This window comes from Hyperoodon ampullatus, assembly GCF_949752795.1.
Source record: "Hyperoodon ampullatus genome assembly, chromosome: 14".
NCBI classification, from domain to species: domain Eukaryota; kingdom Metazoa; phylum Chordata; class Mammalia; order Artiodactyla; family Ziphiidae; genus Hyperoodon; species Hyperoodon ampullatus.
The window spans coordinates 76990227-77013390 of NC_136927.1; the positions used below are offsets into that span (position 1 = coordinate 76990227).

At 43.0% G+C, this 23164-nt stretch overlaps 1 protein-coding gene across 1 annotated transcript in view; it reads right to left on the reverse strand.

Moving 5' to 3' along the window:
- Nucleotides 1–242: 242 nt before the first annotated feature.
- Nucleotides 243–23164, reverse strand: part of B4GALT5 (beta-1,4-galactosyltransferase 5) — a gene marked incomplete at its 5' end in the record, with an annotated part of 77995 nt that continues 55073 nt past the window's right edge. The window contains 8 exons of the mRNA XM_079720211.1: nt 243–867; nt 1820–1921; nt 4775–4897; nt 5633–5820; nt 6681–6797; nt 7804–7928; nt 8903–9016; nt 19338–19472. Coding sequence (XP_079576337.1) covers nt 720–867; nt 1820–1921; nt 4775–4897; nt 5633–5820; nt 6681–6797; nt 7804–7928; nt 8903–9016; nt 19338–19472 — 1052 coding nt within the window. The 3' untranslated portion in view covers nt 243–719. The remainder of the gene's footprint in view (nt 868–1819; nt 1922–4774; nt 4898–5632; nt 5821–6680; nt 6798–7803; nt 7929–8902; nt 9017–19337; nt 19473–23164) is intronic.

Sequence of the window (23164 nt, forward strand, 5' to 3'; positions counted from 1 at the left end):
TTTGGGAGATGATGTTATTCCACTTTAGCTGAGTTCCTGCATCTGCCAAACAAATACGGGATCTAATGTATAAACCCTTGGTTTGAATTGGAGCCAGCTAGAAAATTAAATTTAAAAAAGGCATTTTACATGGCTTATTTACAATTATACTTCTTCAAGAAGTGATTGTTATATGTCTATTTATCTTCCCCAATCCCTCCCCCACTCCCCCCTCAATCCCCACCCAAAGCAGGTAATTTTTTTTTTTTTTTAAATGAAACCAAAGAGAACACCAGAGATGTAGAAGAATGGTTGTGTGGAGTTTCCTTTGCTCTTCCTAAAACACAGCTGCCCTGTGGGGGGTCTGCCTCTTTGCTCTGAAGGCCAAGAAGCTCCCAAGGCCATTCGTGGCGGGATGGTGGCGGATCACAGTTCCGGTTCTGGAGATTGTGGAGGAGAAGGGACGTCAGGGCAGAAGATGGGGGAGAAGAGCAGCAGGACAGACGTCTGTCTTGTGAAAAGAGAAAGTCAGTTCCCGGCTGACTCCCTCAAGCCCAGTGGGTCCAAACGGTGAAGGCGTTATGTGCGTGTGCTCTGTTCACATTTTTTCCTTGAACCCTGTGATCCCTCACAGATCCACACTGGATTTCTGTTTTCTTCTTCTGTGGAGCCCCGAGACATGTCGTCAGGCTGCTTTCTTGGGGGCGGTGGGTGAAGCAAACATATATTCTCCCCTCGTCTCAGTACTCGGTCACCTGAGCCAGCTCGGGTGTCAAATTGACAGTAATGTTTTTATACAAGGCGTCATATGTGATGTTTGCAAAGTAGTTCAAGTTGTTGAGTCCGTCCAGCCCTTGCCGTTCTTTGGACTTCCTCAGCAACGCATACCTGTTAGGCAGAGAACAGAGGGGTGGCTCTGAGCGAGGGTCCAAGCTCCTCACGACACGGACGGGGCAGGGCAGACCACAGGAGGCGGCACAACCCAAAGCGATGTTCCTGCCCCACGTGGTGGGTGACTGGCCGTTCAGCTCCTCCAGGCTACACGTCATCATTAGAATTAGAAACACGTCCTATTTCATGCGAGGTGTTTTACTTACAGCATTATTTCATTTAATGTGTCTGCCCCTTTGCAGATGAGGAAACCAAGGCTCTCAATATTAACTGGCTTTCCCAAAACCACAGAGTGGGGAAGTGGGAGGTAAGCTGTTAAACACACGGGATGAGAAAGTTGAGTCTGTGTTCAGTGCCTGCTTACTCCCATGAGAACAGAGTTCACGCAGCCAGATCGACTGTCTAGAGAACAGTGCGCCCTACTACTAACAAAAGACACAAAGAACCACTCCTGAGGACGCAGAGACGTACTCCGCCCACATGCCCCGCTCAGTCCGATCTGGAATTTCTTTATTGAACGTATAGAGGGTAATTAAGCAGCTGCAACCACACAAACAGAAGCCGAGGGACACCCTTCCAGAACCAGAGCTTGCAGAGAGGGTGCCAAACTTTTTGTCGTGTGACTGTGAGTTACACAGAAACCTTTACCTGAATGGATTCTTCCCCAACTCCCTGAAGGCTATAGAGGAGACGAACAAAGCTTAAGACACAGAATGAGTGATTTCCTTAAAAGATCTTATGGTCAAAAATTTTCACCAATGGTACGATTTTGCCCCCAAACACCTGCCTCACACTTAAATTAAAATATATATAGGAACTCTAAAAGAGCTGTCCGAACAAGACCTTGGAGAGGGGTGGGGAGCAAGACAAGGGGCTGTAATGCTCGGGGACACCTGGAAATGTGAAGTATACAGGATATTTGTACAAGGAATAAATAAACTGCACCAACCTTCCAAGAAACTGGACTTCTCCTCGGTGGTGATGAGGAATGGACTTGTACTTCCCTGTGTCACCTTCTGGCCGACTCACAGAATAGCCTGCATTCTGTACTCTGTCCAAGACAAAGAGGGTGGGTTTTTGGGTAAAATGATCAAGTCCCATAGGTGACCAAACCTATCCCGAGGCTGAAGAACCCCAAGTTGAACAACAGAATTTCTGCATCTAAATATTCACATTGCTTCCCCTCTGGATAAGTTCACGGTTTTAGAAAAGAAGTCTACGATACAAAAACGTTTTGAAGAAGGAAAGAAATTAGAAATTCAAAATTCTTGAGGTGTGACACAGGGTCTCAGTGACAGGTACAACCACACTCCCTCTGGGCCAGCTTGTTTGGGTCCCATCAAAAACATGTTCTCCCCGGTGGGCACACCTGTCTTCCATGGCCTACCACAGAGCAAGTCAGCAAAGTCAGAGTCACCGTGTGTTCCCCCGAGAGAGACCTTATGTCTCCGCCCACCTCCCCCATCACCAGGGAGATGAACTAATTTATATGATGTCCTCTGATAGAGATGTAAGACTTCACAATTTATGAAAAGTCACCATGAGGAAAGAAGAATTTAGAGGAGGTGTTCAGGATATTTATTCTTAATATGATAAATATAAGATTTCCCAGGCTGGGTTTACTGGAAACTTGATAGGACTCCAAGAAATACTCAATACGTGGGGTAGATTTTGGATATCTATGCGATATTTACGATCATTTTCATATTTCAACATCCTCCTCGACTCCAAATTATACTCTCATTTTGATATATAGTCGGCCCTCTGTCTCTGGGTGGGGGACTGGTTCCAGCAATGGGCCCACAAATATTAAAATCTGTGGATGCTCGAGTCCCTTATGTAAAATGGCATAGTATTTGCATATAATCCACTCACATCCTCCAGGATACCTTAAACCAAATCTAGCTTACTTATAATACCTAATACAATGCTATGTAAATAGGTGCCAGCATGTGGCAAATCCAAGTTTTGCGTTTTGGAACTTCCTGGAATTTTTTTTTTTAATATTTTCATTCCGTAGTTGGTTGAATCCTCAACTTCAGAACCCATGGGTACGGAGGGCCGACTGTGTGAAGATGTGTTCTCACTCTCATTTGATAAATATATATGAAATGCCTACTGTGTGTTTGGAATTGTGTGGGGCGCTGGGGAAAACCAGCTGTAGATTCCTGCACTGAGGGGCTCCTTGCTGAGCTGAGAAAAGAGCAAGATGAGAGTTATGACAGATATCCTGGGGGAGCTCAACTGGATTCAAAAACCAGTCAAACTGAGTTAAATGTCTGGAAAAGCTGTTCATCCTCACTAGGTTCCTAAGAAACCCAAGTTAAAAGGATGAGATGCCACTTCTACCTAACAGACTGAGAAAGAACTGTCTGGAGCTGCTTTGCCTAACAGCAGCCACAAGCCACATGGAGCTACTATAGAGCTGAAACACGGCACACATTTAAAAGGTTGTTTACATCCAATGTTGCTGGTGGTGTAAGAAAATTTGTACACTAATGTGCTGTTGGTCAGAATATTTTTGCAATCTTTTCTGGAGGAAAATGTGACAATAACTATCAAAATTTAAAAGTGCATTTACTTCTTGGGACTTCCCTGGTGATGCAGTGGTTAAGAATCTGCCTGCCAATGCAGTGGACATGGGTTCGAGCTCTGGTCCGGGAAGATCCCCCATGCCGCGGAGCAACTAAGCCCGTGTGCCACAACTACTGAGCCTGCGCTCTATAGCCCACAAGCCACAAGTACTGAGCCCGCATGCCACAACTACTGAAGCCCGTGTGCCTAGAGCCCGTGCTCTGCAACAAGAGAAGCCACCGCAGTGAGAAGTCCTCGCACCGCATCAAAGAGTAGTTCCTGCTTGCTGCAACTAGAGAAAGCCCACGTGCAGCAACAAAGACCCAACGCAGCCAAAAATAAATTAATTAATAAAAAAATTTTTAATTAAAAAAAAGTGCATTTACTTCTTGACTCTGTGGTTCTGCAACTAGGAATTTAATCTAAAGATATATTCGCACATGTGAACAAAACATGTTCAAAATTAAACAATGTTCATCAACAAGAGAGGATTAAAATAAATTGTTGTCTATCTACATAAAGAAATACCATGCAATTGTTAAAAATAATGAAGTGGCTCTCTAACATGGTTGGAAGGGGAGAAGGGGTGTGTCTGGGTTGTTTATGTATGAATAGAAAGAAGTCTATAGAAAGAAACAGCTTGTGCAAATGGCTACTTCCTGGGAAGGAAACAGGGTAACAATGGGGATTAAGATTTATACTCCCTGGCTTAGACACACCTGTACCATCTGAATTTTTACCAGCAAATATTATTTTGTATTAACAACCAACACACCCTTTCTTTTTTGAAAGCTGAGATAGAAAGTGGATACAAGGTAGAAATTCTTTTGGTTATTTGTTCCTTATTAGGTTACTACTTACTTACTCTGTAGAAATACTACTTTACACTACTCACACACAGGATTGTTCATACAGACTTACATAATACAAGCCTTATCTGATGGCATGGATAAATCTGTGTACACATAACTAACATTTGACCTCTGGTTTGGGGAGGTTTCAGTAAAATGTGCTATGAGTGTAAAGTACACACCAGATTTCTATGATTTAGTTAGAAAAAAATGAATGTAAAATATCTCATTAATAGTTTATATTGATTACATGTTGAAATGGTATTATCTTGGATATACTGTGATAAATATAATTGTTAAAATATTTTTATTAATATAATAAATTAATTTCACCTTTTTCTTTTTTAACCTTTTTAAATGTAGCTACTAGAACACTGAAAATTACATACATGGCTTAATACATCATATTCCTATTAGACAGTGATGGTCTGGAGAGTCTACGGTAGCATTTCTAGAAGACATCAGAAGAAGGGTAGTACCTGTTCCACAGGTCGTCATCTTCTCCACCCCAACCCCAGAAAGCATTAGGAAAGCCATTGATTTTCCGAAACTGTTCCACTGTTAAGCCGCTCACTCCGCCAAAGAACTCAGTATAAGGAAGCCTAAAAGGAGATGTATGGTATCAATCATCTGTGCATTAAAGGGTGATTTTTTTTCCCCTCGAACAGGCCACCTCACTGGAGAACTAAGTCTTAAGTAAAACAATACTCTCTGTGTTATTGCCCTGAACCACCTGAAACTGTTTCCTCAGGACGAGACGCATCAATCTGAGTAGCTAATTGAACCTTTTTTCTAATTGATTTTTTAAATAACAGCTTTACTGACGCAGAATTGACATACCATATAATTCACCCATTAAAAGTGTATAATTCAATGGTTTTTAGTATATTCATGGAGTTGCGCAACCATGGCCACCATCACTTTTAATTAATTTCATCACCCTCCTGAAAGAAGCCCTGTACCCACCATCAACAGTCACTCATTTCCCCCTATTCCCCTCAACCCTATGCAACCACTATTCTCCTTTCTGTCTCTACAGATTTGCCTACTCTGGACATTTCATATAAATGGAATCATATAACATGCAGTCTTTTGTAGTTAGCTTCTTTCACTGAGCATAATGTCTTCTAGGTTCATCATGTCGTCACATGTATCAGTACTGCATTCCTTCTTATTGCCAAATAGCATTCCATTGTATGGATGGATATACTACATTCTGTTTATCCACTCATCAGTTGATTGCCATTCAGGTTGGAGCTAACTGGATTTTGCCATCTTTGCATCTCTCACCATCCTTTTAGATTTAACCTTTTTAATTAAAAGGAAATGATACTCACAGATACATATACTTATCCAGTTTAGTTGCAAAGTGCCTGGGCATCTGTCCACATCCATAATAGTTACGATCGCTTTCTGGTATATGATCCACATCATGAAAAATAAGACAGTCCCAGTCCAAGTCCTTCATTGCTTCTTGAAAACCCACATTAAAAAGCATGGCTCGATTAAAGGGCTGGGTGCCAACCTAAAAGACACACATACATATATATATATATATATATATATATTTTTTTTTTTTTTTTTTTTTTTTTTTTTTTTTTTTGCGGTACGCAGGCCTCTCACTGCTGTGGCCTCTCCCGTTGCGGAGCACAGGCTCCGGACATGCAGGCTCAGCGGCCATGGCTTACGGGCCCAGCCGCTCTGCAGCATGTGGGATCTTCCCGGACTGGGGCACGAACCGGTGTCCCCTGCATCGGCAGGCGGACTCTCAACCACTGCGCCACCAGGGAAGCCCCCCAAACCTTTATTTTTAAAAGAACTCTTGAAGCACAATCTTTGCTGCCTCAGCCCTGCCTAAGGGAGAGCTTATTGAGAGGTCACTGGGCCAGAAGGGAGGTGGGTCCTGCCCAGCTCATCACTGACTCACAATCACTTGACCTCTGGCCTTGACTTCCTCAGAAATAAAAAGGGGTGATAAAGATAAACCCAAGCTCCTCTCTCCCAAGGCTGTTGTAAAGGCAGACAGTCAGCCATGTAACAGCATTTAGAAGGGTACCCAGCCCCATACACTGCCATTTCGACCTGTGGCTCCTTATCTTAAGGGGCATTTCCTGGGTCTGGAGCCTAAAGACAACACTTAAAGCAGCTCTAGCAAAACCAGCCCACAAGAGGCCTTTGTTCAAGGGTAAACAAAGTTCCAGGCTGCACTCAAATCTGCTAACATTGAGCAACATCTCAAACCAGGAGCAGGATCCTTCCTGCCGCAGGGCGACTCAGTCGTGAGCTTTCAGTTTTACTGGATCTTTACACCAAGGATGCACTAGCTTGAAGCTCTCTAAACTGCTGTCTCAGAAGAGAAAGAAGAGAGAAGAAAGGGCCACTTACTTGCTCCACCACATAAAATGCAAACTGTAGGCGCTGGCGCTGGAGCATGGGAATCAGGTGTCGGAGCAGGACCGGGAGGTGCTCGTGGCGGTTCCGGAAGGGGATAAGGATTGCCACCTGCAATGGGTCACAGCAAAAGAGGCCGCCCTGTTAGTCCCCTCATCTGTTGCTTTGCAGCAGGGCACTTCTTCAGAATCGGGGACCAGCTCTTGGGGAGTTCTGGGAGCTGTCTTATCCTCAGCTTCTCTAAATGAAAACCTGTGGTGGCAAGTCGACCCTTGGAAGTAAGTGGATCTCGTTCTTACATGGGCCATACCATGTACATAGTGGGCCTGCAAATGAATTCGAGACCACAACCCAGAGAAAGACATACATTCATATTCACTGTGACCCAGTACACAAATATAGAAACATACAACTAAAACACGCTTCACAAAACAGTACTTCCCCTTAAAACATGCAATGCACTTATATATATATATATATATATATATATATATTTTTTTTTTTAAATGCTGGTCATTAAATCGATTTTATAACCCAGTGATGGGCTGGAAACACTGATCTGTTCCAGACATGCTTTGATCACTGCTGCACCACAGCATCTCATAGGGCTGGCGCAGAATAGGCACTTTACTAAATACTTGTTGAAAGAATGGACTTAAGCCAGTGTCATAAGCTTGATCCACACTACCGATGTCTCCTGATTAGAGTCACGCAGAAAAAAACTAAACAATTATCAGTGTCAGGCTAGATAACTCCACTTTTTATCCCACAAGACTCATGGCAACAATGCCAAATAAGGCATGAAGCACTGAATTTGTGAAGATGGCTTCTGCAAATGTGTCACAAGAGACCTACCACCCCCCACCCCCTGCTTAGCCAATATTCCTGTAAGGAAGAAAAAGGGTCCTGGCTCAGTCATCAGAACAATGTGAATTTCTGTGGCTACAGAAGAGTCCTCAGGGAAATCCATTCCTCCAGTATGTTCTCATCAAATGCAAATATTTTGCATTAAGTAGTAAGTAGGGTGCAAATTACAAAAGGTCAGAGTGAAACCCATGGTGATTCAGATGATGGCAGGTAGGCTTCCCAGCACTTGGGGTCTCACCTCACCCCCTACCTTCCATCGAGGAATGCAATCCGATGGCTTCCAGTGACCTCCGAGCTTGATGGTTGGGTCTTTAGAGAAGAGTTCATGGATGGCATCCATTCCAATTTCACTCATGTTTATGGCTATGGGGCCCTCTGAACAGAGGAGAGAAAAAAATAATAATTAAGAGGCCAGAAAATGGTAGAGTTTTATTCCTATGTTCAGGGTTGTAATCTCTGGAGCAGTTCAGTGCTTTTTCAGTAGGTTGTGTTTTTAACAGGGATGGGGGTCCCTTCCTCTGCTTTCCATCTCATTGCATTTCAGCAAATCACTATTACTATTACTGGGTAAAGCAGCAAATCAAGAAATTGAGCCTTTGAGTTCTGCTTCCGCCAAGGGTGTACAGCAGCTGAACTTCTCAAAACGGAAGGAGAAAAGTAGCTGAGCTTGGCACCGTCGCTGTGTGCTCCTGAGGCACGTATAGACACACTGTCCCAATTCATTGATCAGTGACCCCGACTGGTCACGTCCACACTCAGGACTCTCATCATCTCGGACTCAAGTCAAGAAGAGGACTGTCCAAGAAGCCCCAAAGTACAGAAAAGGTGTAACAGTACATTGTCATTGCTTCAGATTATACATGAGATTCTAAGAAGGAAAGGAAAGGAAAGGGGAAGAGGAAGGGGACGGGAAGAAGAAAAAGGAAGAGAAAGAAAAGATCCAAGAATTTTCTAAACTAGCACTTTGTTAAAAAAATAACTTCCCTCATAGCGAACAAGTCATATAATCAGTGTGAGATTTATGCTAAAAGACAATGCTGGTTGCCTACACTTTCTCTAGGACATCTTAACAGACCCCGAGTTACAAAGGAGGGGCGCATGTGTAAAGCAAAGAGTGAAAAATGTGGTAGAAAACGGCACCAGGAACACAGGCCACCCTACAGAAGTGCTGAAGAGGAGCCAGGGCACCAGTAACTTTCATAATCCTTGTTTCCAACGGCCGGGAGGCGTTTACAATCTCTTTATAAGTAGACATACTGACAGCTCAAGAACACTCTCCCTTTTAGTTTACTCAAATAAGAAGGCATCAGTTTTAAAAGCAGAGGAAGATAAGCTAGAACTCTACTCACTCATGGAAGGGAGCCTTTCGGGGCAGGTATGGTTTGCAAAGTAGGTGAAGTCTTCAGGAAGAAAAGTTGTGGTTTGTAGGAAGGTTTCGCTGTGGTTCAAGTCAAGAGGATAATCTAGAGAGGTAAGAAAAAAAGGCAACTCAGACCGGTACATGCCATCCCTCCTGCAACTCTTCGATGCCTACCAAAGGAGTGTTTTTCTTAGATGTCACCTTTTGGGGAGGCAGGCCGCTGGCCTAGCTCTTCAGCTAAAATCTGAACCTGTCAATAAAAATGTTAACCAGATGATACTAGTTTACCAGTGTTTCTATTCTTACTGTTGTTATAGCTTTATATGCAGGCAGTTCACAGTCAAATAACCTTACAACGTAATTAAAAAAGAAAACACAGGGCCCCCTCCCATGTCTTTCTCTAAAGGAACCGCTCTCACTTCCTCACCTACTACTCAGTATTTTTCTCCATCAGCCTGCACACCCAATCTCGATGCTTCGGTTTTAGGTCCATCTGTTGACTTCTCACTGCGGGAGCTGAAGACTGCGCTCCCTCCCTCCCCTGCCCCCGCCACACGCATACGCTCTCCATCCTCCAGTCTCCCTCCAGTCAAATATGATAATCGTGGTTAGGACAACCTTCAGTATTTCTATTACGACGATTCAATAAATACTCATTGTAGCTGAGAAATGTGGAAAGTTATGATTACTTTTCCTTTCCTGCATAATTTTTTTTTCCTGGAGCGACTGTCTTGTTTTCCTGTTTGCTTAGTTTTATGTGAAATGATGACAACTTGACGTCATGCCCTTTGCCATTTCATTTCCCCTGAAGACACGGGCATCAGGTCTTCCCTCAATTTCCTCTTCCTTAAGAAGGTCCAGCATCTCCCGATCCACTCCAGTTTGGACAGGCTTTCCTGTGAGCCTGATGTGCACATGCTACTCTGGGATCTCCCTTCCTCAGTGTCCTGGGGAGTCCCTTCATCTTCCTATAGTATCGAACCTCAGTTTTCCTAAGTTCAGCTTCTCCCTTGTTCTCACTTGGTAGAGCACATTCTTCCAGTGGCTTCCTAAGAAGGGGGAAAGGGCAGTGATTTTGAAACCCTGTATAGCTGATTATTTTCATTCTTCCTCACTTGATACACGGTTGGTTGATTTTATAGAATTCAAGGCTGGAAATAATTGTAAAGGTGCTTTCCCACTGCCTTCTAGATTCCCCTGTGCCTGTTAAGTCCGAAGCCATTCCCATTCCTTATCTCTGTAAAAGGTGAAGTAATTTCTTTCTGGGAAGTGTAAAGAACTTTCTCTTTGTTCAGGAAATTTCATATTGGTGTGCCTAGCCCACCGTGTTGACCTTTTGGTGGGCTTTTAAAGTTTGGAAATTCATTTCCTGTTCTAAAATTTTGAGGTGAGGAGGAGGTATTATTGTGATGATTTCCTCCCTTCTGTATTGTGCTATCTTTCTGGAGAACAGAAAATAGGACTCTGATGTTGGACTTCCTGGCCCTATAATTTTCTCCTCTTTTCTAACTGACTTTCCACCTTGCTATTTTTCTGCTCTACCTTGAGAGATTTCCTCAATTTTACCCAGTCCTTCTTTTAATTATCATTTTCTGCTGTTATAGTTTTTATTTCAAAGTGTCCCTTTAATTTTCTGAATGTTCATTTATTTTTCAATATCTTGTTCTATGTTTGCAATCCTTTTCCTCTGACCCTTGAGAACATATGTGATAGTTAAGTTTTCTCCTCCCAGCATATTCTGCTTCTTCCAATTTGCTGCTTCTTATTTGTTTTGATCTCTAGCACAGTGATCCTTGGCCATCTGCTAATATTTAAGAGTGAGGAATGAAAGCTAACTGGAAGGGTCTGGACTGAGGTTCTTCACTGGAGGGTGTTCTGGCCAAAAGTTTGGTTTGAAAACCTCCAATGTCAATATCTTTGGGTCTTTCCTCTTGGTCCAGTCAGGTTCCCCAGAGAAGTCTATTCTAATCTCCTGCCAGAATCATATGGTCTTTGCTGCAAGCACCCTAAAGCTGAGGAAGAGGAAATGGCTAGGGCACCCTAAACCAAGCCAGGTCCCCCCAATTGAAGGACCCTCTATTTTACCATCTCTGGAGGTTATCAAGTCTCTAGTACTTTGCCAGGATGGGGGAAGGAATCTGGTTATCTGACTGCTTTTTAAACAGCTTTCAACCAACCTTTATCTTAGTTGCCACCTTTATTCTTATCTTCCAAAGTACTTGATGTTGCTGATTCTTGAGCTTCTGAGGGATTCTGGGGTATAAACTGCAGTGGTTGTTGGCTTTCCTTGCTGCCACATTAGCAGCAGTCAGTTTTCTTGGGTCCATTAAGTCCTTTATCACTGGTCCATCTGCTTTCCAACTTCCAAAATTTTTTGCTCCTTTCTTGTTCTCATTTTCAGGGGTTTACGCCATTAAACACACACACACACACACACACACACACAATCTACTGTCATTTTAGTGACGTGTTGAAGAGTAAAGCAGAGGTCTTTGTCCTGGGGGAGGTATGAAGGGGTTCCTCCAACCTCTTTATCTTTTGACAGATAAAGAAAGTGAGGCACCGTATACACAACTCGTACAAGGAGACCTGGCTAGTGCATAAGAGAGACCCGACTGAACTCCGGGTTAGTGATCTTTCCATTACTCTGCACTATTTTTTCAGAGTATGAAAATCTCTTTCACCAGTCCTTTTGGATTCATGCTGATTCTATGAAAATTAAAACTTCCTATTCACATTCACTTTGCACCCTGGAATTCTAGAATCTTCAACATGGATATTTTTAAAAAAGCACTATGAAAGGGCTTCCAAGAATCAAATGGCTAATACAGTGAGTCCTTTTATACAGACACATGGCTGCCTATTCTACAAGTACTCAGAGGACGAAACTCAATGAGAGGCAACTTGAAGAGAATCTGAGGTCTCTTTTTTTAATATTATGAGTATTTATTATAAATATGGCTGAATACAAGGATTCATATATATATAATAGGTTTCATATCAACTCATGAATACAATAATATTTAAGTCTCTTAACAGGGGAGGAAAGGAACAGAATGCTTTCTGTCCTTTTTAGTTGCAGCTTTCCTGAAAAACAATAAGCTTGCATTTATATAAACACATAAAACAAGTCACCATGAACACTAAAGGTAAAATTACATTTACACAGAAATTAGCCCAAAGTCCTCAGTTCACACATGCAAATCCATCCTAAGTAAGTCCAGCCCTTTCTGAAGGTATTAACACTTCAAAAAACTACGTCAAGAACCTCCAATGCTAATCATTACTCTGGGTGATTCTCATTTTGCTTAATTATATACATATATATACACACACACACATTTTTTTTGTACATAAAATGATTCTTTTTAAGAAAAAAAATTAGGGGCTTCCCTGGTGGCGCAGTGGTTGAGAGTCCGCCTGCCTATGCACGGGACACGGGTTCGTGCCCCGGTCTGGGAAGATCCCATGTGCCGTGGAGCAGCTGGGCCCGTGAGCCATGGCCACTGAGCCTGTGCGTCCGGAGCCTGTGCTCCGCAACGGGAGAGGCCACAACAGTGAGGCCCGCGTACCGCAAAAAAAAAAAAAAAATTAGCAGTTTTCATGTGTTCTAGAAAACGTGTATGTCTGTGATGTGCGCATGTGTGGAGGGAGAAGCTGGTAAGAAACGGCATCACAAAAATTATAATCGTCCTCATCAGTTCACTCAATCCCATGTAAAATATACGAATCAATTTTCACTGCAAAGTAAAGGAGCTGTTACAGTGGAGGATTACTGGACTGAATGTCAATATTATGACATAGTATGAGTGTGTTTCGTGTTTGGTAATTGCAATCATTGTTGCTTTTGCTGTGGTCATCCATTTACAATGCTTGGTGTCAGTCTATTTATCTCTTGTAAAAATAAAATACAGTGTGTGTGTGTGTGTGTGTGTGTGTGTGTGTGTGTGTGTGTGTGAAATAAATAAATAAATAAATAAATATTTTTTAAGGGGGGAAAAAAAAGAAACGGCATCACAGTAATTAGGCAAAGAAATTCCCAGAAGTATTACAATAGGCATTTTCATAAGCAAATCAACAAAAACAGAATAATAATTCTGGGCAAAGACAGAACCAAGCCTTAGAGCTACAACCTAAGGAGGGAACAAGAAGTTAAAAAAACATGTGGTAGAGGAGGCAAGACACCATCTAACCTTAATGATCCTACTTTGGGGGTCTGTTTGAGGACACAGATAAATTCCTTTCCACTTCCTTCCAACACTGATATATATATATAATAGGCCTGGTAGTGAAACTGTACAACCCAGATTGGGACTTGAACCCACTGTCTTTTTTCTTTTTTTTTTTGGCCACACCCGTAGCACGTTGGATCTTAGTTCCCTGACCAGGGATCGAACCCACACCCCCTGCATTGGAAGCGCCGAGTCTTAACCACTGGACCACCAGGAAGTCCCATGAACCTACTGTCTTTTAACTGAGATCACACACCTGGTCTCAGGATTTACTGAAGCTCAGGTTATGCCTCAGCACAGAAATTCAAATTCAGTGACAAAGTGATAGGTAAGAAGTGGATTTGTTTAGAGATACACATTCCATAGGCAGGATGCAGTCCATCGCAAAAGGCGAGAATGGCCTTGGAAGAAACACACACCACAGACAGAGTGTGGACCATCTCAGAAGGTGCGAGTCCTCGAATATGGGGTTGTTAGTCTTTCTGAGCTGGGTAACTTCATAGGCTAACTAGTGGGAGGATAATTCCAACTTTTTGGGGGAAGGGGCAGAATTTCCAGGAATTGGGCCACCGCCTAATTTTTGACCTTTTATGGTCAGCCTCGGAACTGTCATGTGTCTGTGGGTGTGTCATTTAGCTAATGTATTACAGAGAGTATATCATGAGGCTCAAGGTCTACTGGAAGTCGAGTCTTCCGCCATCTTGGACCTAGTTGGTTCTAACCAGTTTATGTCGTATCCCAAGGGCTATGTCATTCTTTTAAAGGTTGTGCCCTGCCTCCTTCCCTCCTGTTTCATTAGCAGCTAGCATGAAACAAAACACCACGTATTCTTTGCTTCTGGTTACTAAATTAATAATGTCTTTTTTTTTTTTTTTTTTGGTGGTACGCGGGCCTCTCACTGTTGTGGCCTCTCCCGTTGCGGAGCACAGCCTCCATACTCGCAGGCTCAGCAGCCATGGCTCACGGGCCCAGCCGCTCCGTGGCATGTGGGATCCTCCCGGACCGGGGCCCGAACCCGCGTCCCCTGCATCGGCAGGCGGACCCTCAACCACTGCGCCACCAGGGAAGCCCAATAATGTCATTTTTAAAAAAGAAAACCTGAAACACACAACTCCTAAGTGAAAGTCCTCCATAACCTTGCCCTACACCGTGAACACCCACTCCCAAGAAACACTAATTTCCTCATTTCTAATTTTAAATTCTTTACATAAAAATTTAAACAAAATCTACCTTTCCACTAGTAGTAGAAGCCTTTTGAGCTGGAAGAGGCAGAGGAAATTAATTGCTCATGACCTGGTAAAACTGTGCCTGGTTATTGTGGAGTCCTAGCTCTCCTCCAGCCGCCTAGAGATGGGAGGACTATACTGCATACTCTCTTCAGGGGTTCCAAACACCCATTTCTTAGTCTTCTAAAGGACGACCCTACTGAATGAGGGAACTGCTGAGAGAAAAAGCCAGCCTGCTGAATTTCTATGGTCACGGTTTTACTTTTTAATTTAAATCTAATCCATTTCGAATCAGGACATGTTCTTCCAGCAAGGGAGATAGACGGTAAAGAAGGCAGCTGCTTTTACATTTATAACATGGGACCACAACAGACATCCTTCCTACCTGCAGGTTCAAATGGCCTGTTCGGTCAACTTTGCTTTACATCAGTGGTTCAGCAGCCTTGGCTGCATATTAGAATCATCTAGGAAGCTTTTTAAAAATCCTTATGCCCAGGCTATACCCCAGACTAATTAAATAAGACTCTCTGGGGGTCAGGGTTGGGGGCAGGCATCAGCATCTTGTAAAGCTGCCCAGCGGAGTCCAGTGTGCCTCCAGGTTGACATGGCTACCCCAGTACACAGTGGTGGGAGAATTCTGCTTTCTCCCTCAAATGATCAAATCCAGCTGAGCAGGGACTGAAAAGTGCTGACTAACAGATGCCAGGAAGAATCACTACTTTCTCCTCCCATTTGAGAAAAGGCCAAACCCTTGCCTCTCTGACTGAAAAAAAGTGGAAATATATATATATTAGAAAGACGTCATCAGGACAAGCATTTGTAAAATATAAAGAATTTGCATTCTTCGAGAGTTAGCACGCTTAAGGCTGACTACCTGCTGGGAGAGGAGACGTAAAGACAACTATGGACTGAGCAGCGAAAAACCAGAGAGAAAGAGGTTAAGAACATTGACCTCACTGAATAAAGTACGAAACGTACTGGCAGTGACTCTGTTCATTTTACTTGTCTACGACAACAGACCTGTTTTTTTTTTTTTTTTTTGTGGTACGCGGGCCTCTCACTGTTGTGGCCTCTCCCGTTGCGGAGCACAGGCTCCGGACGCGCAGGCTCAGCAGCCATGGCTCACGGGCCCAGCCGCTCCACGGCATATGGGATCCTCCCAGACCGGGGCACGAACCCGTATCCCCTGCATCGGCAGGCGGACTCTCAACCACTGCGCCACCAGGGAGGCCCCAACAGACCTGTTTTGAAGGATGTGGGCAAGAGAATACTTTCCTGAGTATGTGACCAGAAGGGGACTGAGGCCATCAGCGTGGGGAGGTTTGTGTGCATGTGCACGTGAATACAGAGGGAAGAAATCTCCCTCTGGGTAAAAGTGACTGCGTAGAATGACACCTGGAAATTTGTACTTAAGAATGAGAAACGCCAGGCCACCCAACCACTCACCTCACATATACAACTAAGTGGCTGGACTGGATGAGCCCAGGGATTCTCTTCTGATAACAATATTCTCTTGAGCGTCTCCCCCCCAGTGCTCTGAGTTAATTTTACAGGACTCACAATCTCACGTACCAACGGCTTTCAGTGACAAGAAGTTTCTCCAGGTCATTACTTCAGGCTTAATTCCAGGTCACAGTCCTGATCCCTCAAAGTACTTCCTTTTTAGGCAGTAGCCATTTTAGCTTTCAAGGATAAAGAAAGCTAGCATTACTTAAATGACACACTAGCTTTTTAGCTACCCTTGGCCTCCTGAAGGCCTTTGAACATGGGTGTGTGCCACAGCACTTTTTTTCCAGAGCGGGGCAACACAGTTCAGGAACTACCTCAGTCCAGGCTACTCTTACCAAACCCACGGTGCTCCTGGCGGGAGTGGCCGGGTCAGCGGTGGTGGTCATCTGGCTATCTCAGCAGCTTTAGGCCCCAAATGCTCTTTCTGACTGTGCTAGGCAGAAAATTACTTTGAAATGAATAAAAATAGTTGGTTTTTACTGGATAACTTCCAATGAAATGATGTTTCCTCTGTAACACTTACTCACCAAGGATGTGCCAATAAAATAGAAGCCAATCAAGATGGTAATCTCAGAACTAGGTTACAACACTTAAAATGTGTTTTCTTGTTAAATCTATCCACTCACACACTCAGAAATCATTTACTCTATGCCTCCTATGTGCTAGGCAGTGTACCAGGTACCAGGGGTAGTACAAAGGCAACACAGGCAATGAGGGGCGCTGCTGGGGTTCAGAGGTCAGCAAATCCCAACCCCACTGCTGCAGAGAGTCCTATAACTCCGACTCCTTCATCCCTGAAAGGGGGACACAGTCGTTATCTTACTGAGTTCTTGTGAAGAGCCTATGAGATAATGCAAGCAAATCATCTACCCCAGGGCGTTTATGCCGACGGAGCGGAGCCAGCAGCGCCAGGATGGTAGAACTAATGGTAGAACTAATAAACCCATTCCAAGGAAGGGTTCTGTGGAGGGCTTTGAGCCCTCAGACGACAAGTGTCCGTTAAGAGCTACTGATGGGAAAAGGAAGACCAGCACTGTGGTGAGCTCCGAAGAAGTGGTTAAGTTTCAGATGGCTTATTCAAACCTACCGAGAGCTAACATGGATGGGCTGGAGAAGGGGGACAAAAAGGGCAAGAGTGAGAAGAGCAGAGCAGTGCAGGGAAGGGCACCAGATCTCCCATTTTGACCAGCTAACCACTGAACTGCTATTCTTCCTTTGGTTTTTACTTTGGGCCACAAAGCTGGGTTTCTGATTCCCCTACAATAACTGTTTTCATGTGAGATTAGGGTCATCTTTGGATGGACGAAGGGCTGTAGTATTTACAGGGTAGTTACAAGAAGCCAGTTTATTTTAGATCTGGCTAAGTGATCTGTGTTGTATGGTTTTAAGTTTCTGGATAATAGTTTATAGTCTCTGTAGCTGTCTGTGAAGAGCCCTGTATCATTAAACCTGTATTTATCAGCACTGACCATCTTTTATTCCTTTTCCCACCCCATAAAATGTTTCTGGCAATAGCCCCTCATTCTGGAATGATGTGACTATGAATAGGCTTTAGGCCCTGTCTTACGGGTTACTGGAATTGAAACCTGACAATTTTATAAAAAGTTGTGTTATTTCATGGGTATTTTTCCCAACTTGATGTATAATTTTATCATCATAGTTCCTTTAGCAAATTTGAAAGAGTTCTCATAGCCAAATTAGAGTTTGCTTAACCAAACTAAGGATAAGCCTATTACAAAATCATCAAGAATAAAGATTGCAAGTTTAAAAAAAAAAAAAATCATCTACCCCATCATAAGCAGGCCCCGACAGCAAAGACTTCGATTTATGAGGAAAAGAGACGCATTAAACACAAAATGGATGATTAATTAGTTCAACCAGAGGGATGCTGGGAAGAATTATTTTAGTGTATGATAATTTGAGGATAAACACCTGCAAATTCAAGTAACAATGGGTTCCTGGATAGGCCTTCCAAGGGTGCAACTCACTCTCTGCTCAACTTCCAGGGACAATAACCCCTCAGGGAATTAGCATGACCTGTGTTGCAAGACCAGCAGTGGTGCAGGGATGGAGACCTGCTGCGCACCCTCTAACTTTGAGAGAAAACAGGCTACCTCGCCAATGGCCCAGAGAGAAGCCCCAGCATCCTCTAACCTTGGAGAGGCATGAACACCTGGACTGGGTAAAGGTCATGACAGCACACAGGCTCCTTTATCTGGAGTGATACAGGGGAAAGAGCTCTGAATGGCAGTCAAAGTATTCCGGAGTTTTATCACCCAACTAGAAGCAGGTTCGGGCGGGGTTTAGGGAAAGTCACATGACCAAGCCACTCCAACACCCCCAAGATTACTCGTACATGTGAAAAATGGAAGTAACAAAATCCTGCCTATCCGATGGAGCCATAACCGAGTCAAGTGAGACAATGTGTGTGGGATCATCTGTTAAAACCGAACACCACACAGGATGAATTAGGAAACAAAAATGTGCTTGGCCTTCTCCCTTGACTTCAAGAGCTGCAGGGACTCCTCTTCCAGGTACGGTACAGAGCTCAGGCAGTTTGTCCCGTGAGGCCACAATTTGGCTGAAAAGCTCTGAAAAGTTGATCGTTCGCTCTTTGCGAACAAGAAGAAAGGAAGTAAGTACCAAAGCTTATGGGTTTGCTAACTGTAGTGCTTGGTTGCTGCTAAACTGGACAGCAGGACTGACTGATAAATTAGGACGTGGTCAGTTCTTCTCAGGATTTAACCTTCCTTTCAGAGGCAATGCTTTCTCTTGATATCCCAACACCCCAGAATAATTCTCACTTGCAACCGTTGCAAAGCAATTTCACATTCTACGGTGAGCTCTGGACAATCTTAGAACTTACTAGAGAAGAAAAAAGGATTGATTTGGAGGAAAGAATATTTTAAAAAATATACATATTTTATAATACTAGGCTTGAGTGAAATCAGTAAGAAGCCACAGGGAAAGCACATTAGTCCTCAGTTAAAGATTAAGTGGCAAATCATGAATACGAAGCAAAATGAAATCTCAGAATCTATTTTCTAAATAAAAACCATCCCTGGCTGGAGACTGGAGAGGCCTCACGACAGACCCATTTAACCATCTGGAAATACTTCCTCTGTTCAATTTTTGGAAGAGTTAAAAAGAGAGACATAAAAAAGACAGCCTCCTCTCAAAGGTGAAGAACTTGCTATGTACAGTCTTTTGTAAAAGTAGTTAAAGTCAAAACCACGATTCAGGAACAAGTTTTTAGAATATAATGTTAGGCAAGCCATCTAACCTCAGTGTTCTTTTTCCTTCTTTATATACTTAGTGCTTATAAGATAATAAAAGTTACAGGTAAAAGTTCCAAAGACTGAGGCAGAAATGTTCACTCCTGGGTCCATCATTACCGCTTAGCTGAACTCCTGGGAGGAGGCCCTCTGAGCAGACCACCTCTTTACTAAAAATATACCTGAGTCATTCACGCTGCTGTTCCTCTTGGCGTAAGCGCTCCGAACCACCTGCTCGTAAACCTGAGCGCCAATCGTTCTCATGTTGTCCCGGATTAGAATGCCTTGAGCCTGCATCATGAAGAGGTAGGTGTTCACTGCAGGAAACAGATGGGGAGGGAAAAGAGGTTAATTCAAAAGTAATCAGTAACATAAAACACACAGAAAACCCCACATAACTTTGGGTTTCTTTTTTTTATCCCCTTTTCTTTTTGAAACCTCTTTCAGCTCTAAAACCCTACAAATGTTGTAACTTCTATTTTCCATACTGGGTTCTACATTTTCAGGACACCAATATTCCTTGGGTAGCTAGTAGAACTTAGGGGTATTTCTGTCCATATTCAGTAGTTTTAGAAAAACCATAAATGAAAAAAAAATTATATTCTACCTGGTCTTCAAATACCCACTGTTATGATCAGAAAGACCTTTATGGATCAGTTAAAACATTCTGAAAAAGATCTCTGCTCTCTTTAAGTTCACATTCTCAATACTTAATCGCTATCCTCAGAGAAAGGAAACCACCAATTGCCCTGCCTTCTGGAAACACTTAGATGTAGGTCTGGTCCTGGCTATCTTTCGAAAGTGGTGATGAAGGTTCCAGCTATTTTTCTTTGCGCTATTTGGAGAGAAGAAGAAAATAACGAAAGAATGTTAGCAGTCCTCACTACCCACCCACCTCAGCCCCAAAGTTCAAAGCAATGGGAAAGGAGCAGGGGGCTTGGTTCAGGTGTCAGTTAAAACATATTCCCTTCATGATACATACAAATATCTAATCATTATGTTGTGCACCTGAAACTAAAATAATGTTATATGCAAGTTATATCTCAATAAAAAAGCAAAACAAGAAAAACCATATTCTTAACATATTAACTGCCCAATCATCGTCATCTTTGGAAAGCGATCTCAGGGGTGGCACATTTATAAGTCTAAACTCTGGCATGTGCTAGGGATCATCCGAACACTTGACTGACCTCTAACCAGGCCCCAGGCAGGTATGCAACAGAGAGGCTGGGCCACTCCTCCAGACTCAATACACACAGCCTTGGGCGGTCCTGGTGCTTCAGCAAGACCTATTTTGTGGACACTGTCTCATCATTATTATCACAGTGTCCTGCACATAATGGGCAGTAAATAACGACTAAATGGATGAAGCTTAGAAGTCTATTTACTTTATTTCAAGCTATTGTGTGTGGTGCTTGTGATGGGGTGGGGACAGGGACAAATCAAATGGCACAACTCTCAATGTGGAAAACATCAGGTGGCCCACATTAAACGGGGACAAAAACTCTTTCCAAAGATTTCTAATCATCTCTAAGATAAATCCAGAGCTGTAAAATAATTAACAAAAGAAATCAATGTTCAGAATGCTTTTAGAAATGAGCGAGCAGTTTCAGATTAGGCCCGGCTGTGACTGGAAGACAACTGCATGCTTAACTCCTGGCACTGGCTGAGAATAGATCAGATACAGTGTTTACTCTCTGTAGCAAGAAAAAGTTACAGGAAAAAAAATTAGCTTCAAATCCTTAAAGAAAGTACCATGCTGTGAAGCCTCTGAAAACAACAGTAGCATCTCATTTTCTATTTACAGCAGAGAGCACTGTGCCGGGTCATAGTAGGTAGGTAGGTAGGTAGGTAGTTAAGCTTAAGATTTAAACTTCTTCCAATATCATATTTCTAATGTGGTTCTGTACTATTTTTTTTAATCACGTAGACTTATGTATATTATACATATCATATTAAACCTTCCTTCTATCCCCAACATACTATTAAACCAGTTGTCTTCAATAATATAGAAACAAATATTTATTGAACATTGTGTGTAAAGCTGTCAGCACTGCAAAAAATACACCACCTCTTTTCTCCCGAATTTCGTCTTCTCTGAGCTTTTTATCTTCTACACTGTAAAGGGCACTGTTGTTAGCCCCTCTTTTAAAAATTCCCTCCCTTTCTTAGTTCTGTAGGATTCCTCTAGGGCAGTTCTCAAACCTTTCCCTGCCTACTGCCTGGAGAGCTTTCTGAAGCCTGCTTCTACGCCTCCCACCCCCAGAGGCCCTGATTCAGTAAGTCTGAGTGGGGCCCATGAATTTGCACTTGTAACAAGCTCACAGATGATACCAGTGTGGCTGGTCAGAGGACCACATTTCCAGAACCAAGGCTCTAGGGAGACTTCAGCTACCTAATAAATAATAGAGAGTAACATTTATTGAGCACTTAATTACTTAATTCTTTATCTCGTTTAATCCTCATAACCTAAGAGGCAAGTAATACTATCCAACTTAGAGTCAACTTCTAGGCTTCAGTTTCTCCACCTTGCTTCACCAAGGTCACTGAGGGATGGATTTGAACTAGGTGTACCTATACTCTAACCACTGAGCTTAAGAACTTGCTCATCCATATTCTAGCCACAACCTGTCCCTCAAAGATTTCACACACCCACATGACTTAAATGATTGCTCTTAAGGAGATAGCTCTCAAGTCTATCTCCTACACAAAGCTGCCAGGTGGATCTTTCTGAATTACAGATTTAGCCATACTGCTCCTTCTCAAAAGCCTTCTAAGTCTTTTGCCTGCATGCCTGGGCTTCTGTTGACCTGCAATGCTTCTGCTCTCCTTTCTGCCATCCAAATATCATTAATCCTTCAAACCCCAGTCTATATAATTCTCCAGTCTTCCCCTTCTAGAATTTCTGTGGTACTGTTAAAGATTGTCAAAATTTTGCCTTTTGTTTACATTTTGTCTTAGTTTGCTAACAACTGTCTCGTGTGTTAGTCTTGTCATTCAATTAACAAATTTGCACAAACCACGTATTATCAATGCTTTTTCTAATTACCCACAGGAATTAGCACAAGGCTGAAAAAACAAAAGGCTGAAGACATAAATTTTGCCAAACAAAAGAAAATAAACACAAATTCACAGACTCAGGGTTGGATGGGATTTTAAAGAACACTTTTCAATACCTCCTCATACACCACCCAAAAACTATGCCTTCCAAGAACACAGAGTCAGTAAGTAAAATAAAGCCATCTTCAAAGAAAATTCTATATTGGGTTGGGTCCAAAATGTTTTCCAGCCACTTTTACCCACTGGTTCTCATCCTGCCCCTTGACAAAACAGTAAAGTCCCTTTCCCACACTTCAGGTATTGGAAGACAGGCATTTTCAACCTCCCCCCACCCTCACCTCTACCCCTGCTAACCTCCTCCTGCAACCCCATGCTAGACAGCCCCACTTCCTCTGTGAGCCCCCTGCCCTTACAATCACCACACCTCCCCTCTCCATCCTGGCTGCTCTCCTCTGAATACCCGCCCAGTGGTCTACACTTTGACAAAGAGCGGTGCCCATGTTGACAGTGGTCCAGGTGCAGTCTGATGGGCCCAGAAACAAGCAGAACTACCAGCAGCCCTATTCCATCTGTTACCAAAGCGCTGTCAACTCAGGCCCCCTCTTGGAGATGCAAATGAACAATAACTCAAGGCCAAAGAAATCCTACAGTGGAGAGGCTGAATAATCTAATCCACCATTTCCCAAACCAGCCCCATTTCCCCCACATAATATAACTAGTAGCATCAAGTGATTCTCTGCAGAACTCACTTTGGGGAATTCTGTTTTGGGTATTTTTATTAACAGAATTTAAAACTTCCATTACATGGTAGATAATCAATCGATAGTTGCTGAGTGTTGTTGGTAAATAGCAGTCACGCCATATTACTGATTCACATTAAGCTTGCTAGAGGCAAAATACTCAATCTTTTTAGCTGCTAAGCTACACTTCCTCTGTTCTGTGCTCATGC